The sequence below is a fragment of the Octopus bimaculoides genome, chromosome 27 (assembly GCF_001194135.2).
Source record: "Octopus bimaculoides isolate UCB-OBI-ISO-001 chromosome 27, ASM119413v2, whole genome shotgun sequence".
NCBI lineage: Eukaryota > Metazoa > Mollusca > Cephalopoda > Octopoda > Octopodidae > Octopus > Octopus bimaculoides.
The window spans coordinates 12,726,331-12,734,553 of record NC_069007.1 but is presented as its reverse complement, the minus strand read 5'-3'; the positions used below and the strand labels follow the sequence as shown (position 1 = coordinate 12,734,553).

The 8,223-nt window shown below is 38.3% G+C and overlaps 1 protein-coding gene across 2 annotated transcripts in view; it reads right to left on the bottom strand.

Moving 5' to 3' along the window:
- Positions 1-8,223, bottom strand: part of LOC106881775 (uncharacterized) — a 48,933-nt gene continuing 40,710 nt past the window's right edge. For both annotated transcript variants that reach the window (XM_052977194.1, XM_014932280.2), the window contains exon 2: positions 1-5,431. In XM_052977194.1, coding sequence (XP_052833154.1) covers positions 3,885-5,258 — 1,374 coding nt within the window. In that variant the 5' untranslated portion in view covers positions 5,259-5,431 and the 3' untranslated portion in view covers positions 1-3,884. The remainder of the gene's footprint in view (positions 5,432-8,223) is intronic.

Genomic DNA, 8,223 nt, shown 5'->3' with positions numbered 1-8,223 from the left:
TCAAAAATTCACAATTAACTGAAAAATAAAATTTAAATAAAATTAAATCAGAAAAAATATAATCTGGTCTATTTTCAGTGTCTTTTATTATTTCATAAGGCTACACTTAGCCCTTCAGAAGGCACTTGGTACCCCAATCTCTACTGGAGGGCCTCATGTTCCTCATCTCTGGTGAAGTGGCTCAACAGTGACTATGAAGTTATGTGTAAAATCATTTATCTGAATTTCAGATTGGAACAGATCCTCAGAGGGTTACTGTCTGATGACTACTACTACTACTACTACTACTACTGCTGCTGCTGCTGCTGCTATTACTACTACTACTACTAGCAGCAGCAGTAGTAGTCTGTTGTTGTTTAACTGCAGGTCAGCTGTGCATGAACAAACCTGTGAGCAAGAAAAGAGTTCCATCTATGACTGTATGGTTTTAATTACATTTTATTTTTAAGGCTAGATGGTTTAAAAGATTGTTTCACAACCACAAGGCCCTGGGTTTAACCCACTGCATGGTACATCGAGCAAGTGTCTTTTACCATACCCTCAGATCGACTCAAGTGCTGTGAGTGAACTTTAGGGTAGACATGAACTGGCTGTAGTAAGGGCCTTCAGTGGGGCTGTGTGGTAAGAAGTTTGCTTCCCGATGACATGGTTGCAGGTTCAGTCCCACCGTGTGGCACCTTGGGCAAGTGCCTTCTACTACAACCTCGATCTGACCAAAGACTTGAGAGTGGATTTGTTAGATGGAAACTGAAAGAAGGCCATCATCATCATCAACTTCATTTTGTGTGTGTGTGTGTGTGTGTGTCCCACCACCACTTAACAGCCAGTGTTGGTGTGTTTATATTCCCATAATTTAATAGTTTGGCAAAAGAGACCAATAGAATAAGTACCAGGCTTATAAAAAAAAAAAATTAAGTACAGAGGTTGGTTAGTTTGACTAAAGCTCTTCAAGGCAGTGCCCCAGCATGACCACAGTCTAATGACTGAAAACAGCAAAATATAAATAGATAAAAAATAAAAATGGATACATATGGTTAGTCTCTTCATGTAGGTGTTACAAACTGCAAGGTAACTGCACTCAATTGATCTTAGATTTTCTAATACACACAGTTTGAACATCTAAATATTCAGTAAGTGTCTGAACATGCCATTAACTAATGCATGATATGCAAATTAGTCTATCCACTGTAAATAAGTATTGGTTTGTGACTGATTTATAGAGCACTTACTATGACGTTATCATATGTAGGTTGCAGATTAAGGAATGGTTGGCCTCTGAAGAGCAGTCAAACAGCCTTCAAATCTGTAAAGACAGACAAAATGCCACTAAACATTGAGTCCAGCATGCTAACAATTCCGCCAGTTTGTTGCCTTAATAATAACAATAATGATAATAGTTGATAGATATGACAGGTTAGCTTGTGAGGTTAAGCAGTTGTGGTCGATGAAAAAGGTAGCAGTAGTACCAATAATTATTGGAGCCCTGGGAACAGTGAGTAAAAATCTTGAGAAGTACATGGAACAAATAGGGGTTGTAATAAGGGTGGAGCACTTGCAGAAAACAGCACTGCTTGGAACTGCGTGAATACTCCGGATGGTGCTTGAAAAATAAGGGATGTTACCTTGGTTCACTGGTAGTGAACAGCTGACACTGTAGCACATCTCCAGCGCTAGGAGCTGTGCAAAGACAATAAATAATAATAATGATTTTAATTTTTGGCACAAAGCCAGCAACTTCAGAGGAGGGGATAAGTCAATTAATACATTGACCCCAGTGCTTAACTAGTATCAATTTGAATTCAGAACAGAAAGACAGACAAAATGGCGTAATGCATTTTGCCTACTAACGATTCTGGTGTGCTAACGATTCTGCCAGCTCACCGCTTTAATGATAATTATAATCCTTTCTAATATAGGCACAAGGCCTGATATTTTGGGGTTTGGGGTAAGTTGATTACGTTGACCCCAATGCTCAGCTGGTACTTATTTTATTGAACCTGAAAGGCCGAAAGGCAAAGTTGACCTTGGCGGAATTTAAACTTAGAATATAAAGAGAGACAAAATGCCAGAAAGCATTTTACCCAGCATAATATTGATTCTCCGAGTTCACTGCCTTGAATAATAATAATGATAATAATAATAGTGGTGATGATAATAATAATAATAATGATAATAATAACAACATATAGCCAGGGGCATATGGTGTAGTGGTTAAGAGCACGGGATACTAACCCCAAGATTCCGAGTTCAATTCCAGGCAGTGACCTGAATAATAATAATAAAAATAATAACATCAAAAAATACCTTAGGAATGAAAACCCCAAGACACCTTTAATCACAGTAAGTTTATAGGCACAGGAGTGGCTGTGTGGTAAATAGCTTGCATACCAACCACATGGTTCCGGGTTCATTCCCACTGCATGTCACCTTGGGCAAGTGTCTTCTACTATAGCCTCGGGCCAACCAAAGTCTTGTGAGTGGATTTGGTAGACGGAAACTGAAAGAAGCCCATTGTATATATGTATGTGTGTGTATATGTTTGTGTGTCTGTATTTGTCCCCACCATCATTTGACAACCGATGGTGGTGTGTTTACGTGCCCGTAACTTAGCAGTTCGGCAAAAGAGACCAATAGAATAAGTACTAGGCTTCCAAAGAATAAGTCCCGAGGTCTATTTGTTCGACTAAAGGTGGTGCTCCAGCATGGCCGCAGTCAAATGACTGAAACAAGTAAAAGAGTAACAACAACAACAGTGGTTTCTGATCAAGGCACATTGCAAGAAGTCTGAGGTGAGTGGGGAGGAATTGACTCTAGTTCTTCAATGGTATTTCTATTTTATTGACCATGGAGGGATGAAAGTTAATGTTGACTTCAGTAGGATTTGAACCAGATGATATGTAAAAAACCAGAACAAATACCACAAAGTGCTTTTTCTGACACTTTAAAGAATCTGCCAGCTAATAATAATGATAATAATAATAACAACAATAATAATAATAATAAGGAATGGATGTGTGGTAAGTAGTTTGCTTACCAACCACATGGTTCCGGGTTCAGTCCCACTGCACAGCACCTTTGGCAAGTGTCTTCTACTATAGCCTCGGGCCGACCAAAGCCTTGTGAGTGGATTTGGTAGACGGAAACTGAAAAGAAGCCTGTTGTATATATGTATATATATATATGTGTGTGTGTGTGTGTCTGTCTTTATCCCTCTAACATCACTTGACAACTGATGCTGGTGTGTTTACGTCCCCGTAACTTAGCAGTTTGGCAAAAGAAAGCGATAGAATAAGTACTAGCCTTATAAAGAATATGTCCTGGGGTCGATTTGCTCGACTAAAGGTGGTGCTCCAGCATGGCCACAGTCAAATGACAAACAAGTAAAAGAGTAAATAAAATATATATAACATACAGAAAATTACACTACTGGGCACTGTACACATCCTACGCAAAACACTTTCAACACAGTAACCATAAGAGCACCACAGCAAACCACAGCACATACCCAAGGCGCACAGAACTGTGCTCGGTAGTGAAGTGAAAGCACGCTATAAAAATAAAACTACTGAATAATAATAATCTTTTCTACTATAGGTACAAGGCCTGAAATTTACTGGGTGGGCGCTCGTCAATTACATTGACCCTAGTTTTTGACTGGTAATTATTTTAGTCACCCTGAACGGATGAAAGGCAAAGTCAACCTTGGCAGGATTTGAACTTAGAATATAAAGACAAGCAAAATATCACTCAGCATTTTGTCCAGCATGCTAATGATTCTGTCAGCTTACCACCTTAATAATAATAATAATAATAATAATAATAATAGAACTGTTAGCAGTTTTAAACTAAATTGAATAAGGACTAGTTAAAATATTTGAAAGAACTCAATCAATACTTAAAAATCCTGGAATTTCATAACGTTCTCCTAATTTTGGTAAAGAATATTTCTTTAAAATTGCATCAGCCTCGGCTCGTTTTTCTGGTTCAATATTCCTTCTTGTTTCATTCTTTAATGGTAACCTGGCAAGAATTGTTGATGCTCGTCTTGTGTCCTTTCGAAAACCATCAACTGCCAAAGTTACATTTTCTTCAGGAATATGGAAATATTCAAAGAGAAGCTCACAAGTTTTACGTGGATATTTAATGAGGTCTTCAAAAATAACTGGTAGAATTGGTATGTTGTAATTACGAAGTTCCTCACATTTTGAAACACTCGAAGCCCAACCAGCAATGATGATTCCAACAGTGCTAAAGTTTGGTGCCGTATCTTTCAATGTTTTGTCACTCTTGTTTAAATGACCAAACATGTCATACATCTTACGGCGCACACACGGCAGTATTTTGGAGAGGCTGTTGTTGTCAACAATAAAACGAACAATTTGGAAGAGAATATTAGAATTCAGTGTGGTTCCTACAACGGATGTGACTGTCTTTAGGCTGTTTCGGTACATAAATATATGTCTAATGGATGGCTGTGTGGAATAGATGTCAGGTACCATTCGGAAGCAACATGGTCTGGTCTTGATACACACCAACTTAGCTCGTTCATTTGGTTTACAAAGAATTCGAATGGTACTTTCTAAAAGCTGCTTATATTCTGACTTTGAAATGATTTGATCTCGTTCCAGGTTGCTTAAACTTGTTAAAGCATCTGGCTCACCAATTACCATTGTACCAGGTATACTTTCAAACATCTGTCGCATGATTGCTGAACCACAGCGCCATGTTCGAGAGATCCAGATGATAGGCATGCGTGGTTCACCAAGATCAGAAGCCATTTTATGGAAAGAAGCTAATGGCATGGTAATAATCTTTTGAGCATGTTTAAACTGAGCATTATGAAATGCTGGAATCACATCTGAGCTGTATATGTCGACATTTTCTGTCGTCTCAACAAACACAGCTTCATGTTTAGTGAGACAGTAGAGCGTCACCTTCTGTTTCAAGACATATGTCGGGTGTTTGAAACCATTATGGACCGTAATGAAATTCACTGGATGTGCTATGCTGATATCATACAACTTCCTTCTCCAAATTATATCTTGGACATGTGCACTCTGCTTATATTGGAGTCCCCGGCGAGCGTCCCTGCGAATGTATTCTACTCCCATGATGCCCCATGATATCCGCTGGAATAACAACACGATGTATCGTGTGATACAGTAGGCGACATATGTGAGGATGAATATCACATACTTACGGATCCTCTGAATGGTTTCTGATAATTTTTCTGACCAGTTGTCATTGTTTGATTCCATTGAATTTTATGGTTGATTGACTGATTGATTAATTGATGTATTGATTGATTGACTAGTTTATTGACTGACTGATTGATTGATCAATCAATTGAGTGCGTGAGTGATTGATTTGTATCAGTTTGATTCCGGGTTTTCATTGGTGTTATTGCTGGAGTTGTTGCTGTTATTTCACTCTGCAATAAAACAGAATAAAAAGAGATCAGCAATAAAATTTACTTAGCACAACATAATTAATACTTAATGATGATATGAGGAGAAGGAGGGGAGAAAGTGGAGGAGGAAGATACGATGATGATTATAAGAAAATAACTTGCCAAATCCTACAGATAATGGTTCAATGTTCATGCGTTCTCTAACTCCTGTAAAAATTTCAGTTTAAAGAAGACCAAAATGATGAATGAACCTGCTCCAGGAAAGACATACACTGGACCCAACATCTTCATCAATGAATGATGGCTGAATGTGGTGGACAAGTTCACCAACCAGGGAAACATGCTCACTCTAACTGTCATCATTGATGATGAGTAGAATATCAGATTCACCAGGGCCAGTGCTGCCTTAAGTAGATTCCATGAAAATGTGCGGAATGGGAGAGACAAATATCAAAATGTACTTGCTCATAGTCCTCACCCTGACTGCTCTATGGCTGTGAAGTGTGGACCACTTATCAATAACATAGAAGGAAGCTCAACCTCTTCCAGACCACCTGCTTCAGAAGAATTATTTGCATTTAATGACAAGACAAGATTCTTGATAGAGAGGTTCTCTCTCATGCTAAACTTCCCAGTATCCATACAATACTGATGCACTCACAACTGTGCTGGGCAGGTCTTGGAGTTTATATGTCAGAAATTGTTTTGGATCTCAAAGAAAATGTTCTACAGCAAACTCCAGCATAGTGGAGAGGCCATAGAAAATACTACAGAGACACACTGAAAGCTTCCCTGAATGCCTTCAACATCAATTATAAAGAGTGGGAGCAGACAACATGGGATACAAGAGAGGGATGTGCAACATGTAAGGGCAATGGAGTAACTGAAGCTGAGCAATGCAGGAATGTCAGAATGAAAAATGTGATCTGTGTAGTGGTGTCAGATGCAGAATTTTTTCTGGGGGTGTAGGTATATAAAGCTGTGTTTGTTGGTCTATTTTCTTTCTGGAAAAGGTAAGGTCATGGGGATGTCTATATATGTGTGGGGGTAAAATATGTGTGAAGGGGTATATGTTGTGGGGTGGGAAACAGTCTATTTTGTGGTGTCCTCGCATTATAGGGGTGTGCGTCTGTGTGCATGGATGCATTGGCGTGTGCTTTGGTCAAACTCTATGTCAGGTCTGAGGGCATTGGTGGAAGGTCAAGGCTGGAGACCTGTGGTTGCAGTCATGTTGGGGCACACAGATACGATAGGATGTACTTCCTTTCATGTGGGCAAGGATTAAACACCTCGCTCCTGCTATTGAGGTAAACAGCCAGGCATTGGGTACCCTTTAAAATTGTTCTCTTCTCAGCCATTCAAATATATTGCAAGAGTAGACTGACAATTTAATAATATGTTTTGGGGTTGGGTGTTTAGTCACAATATGGAATATTTGTGTATGTTAATAATATGTGCTGTGGGTGTATGTCTGTGTTTATATATATATATATGTACAGATACATAAACAGGCATATTTATGCACACATATCCATACACATATACATAGACACATAGGTATATACATACATAACCTCAGTTATAAACACAAATATATATACATGCACAAACATGTATCACATGTGTGTTGTATGAATGAATGAGAGAAAATCCAGAATCCTAGCAAAGAAAATCAAACCTTAACTCACAGACCACTCAACACCTCTAAGCAAGAATATTTAACCAATATTTATACAAAAGTTAAGAATCAGAGTTTCTCTGGTGATTGGTTTATAAGTAGGTAGATTTGATATATATTTTGATAGGTCTGATCGTATGACTGAAGGAGGCCAGAATTTAATGAGAATTTGATGTTAATGAGGAACAATATGTTTAATTTATTTAATGTTTCCTAACGAACTGGACGTTTGCTTCCACCAACAAAAGGAAAAAAATGGATAGTTTGTTTTGTGTGAGTGTGTGTGCGTGTGTGAAGACGGAGAGAGAGAGAGGAGAAAGTGAGGTAGAAAGACAATATCTGTGAATAAATATGCATAAATGTGTGTATAGATGATATAGGTGTATATGTGTGTGTGTGTGTGTATACATATATATACATACACACATGTATATGTGTATATATATATATATATATATATATATACATGCATATATATATTTACATGCATATACAGGTGCACACACACATATATACATACATATTTATATAGTCAATCCAAACATGAACAAGCAAGAAAAAACAACAACACGAGGACGTGGAATAAGTACAGTGTTATTGCACGCTCAAGAAAGGAAAGAAAAGAAAGAGGATTTCACGTTTCGAGCAGAGCTCTTCATCAGAAATATAGAAAAAGTCCAAAGAAGGGAAGACGGAGAAAGAAAATCGCCAACGATACAAACACGGTCAATATCAACCTATATGCACATACACACACATGTATATATACATACATATATGTATATATTCCTGCCACACACAAATATTCACACACAAAAATAGACACACACATACATGAGCATGGACATGCACACACACACACACACACACAAGTATACACAAGCACAAACACCCTGCAAGAGCTCCATAAATAGATTTCTAATTGGAGACAAGGAGATATAGAGATGAAGTGGGAGGGAGAGGAGAGAGAGAGAGAGAGAAAGACCATCAGACATTAGGTCATGTCAGAGTTGGGTTGGTTCAGAGCATGGGGAAAGGGGAGGCTAAAGCAGCAAGGAGGCATTGAGCATTGAGGAAGGATATTGTCTGTTAAAGTATGAGTTCACCAGAGAAGGCAATATTGTAATGTTTAAAC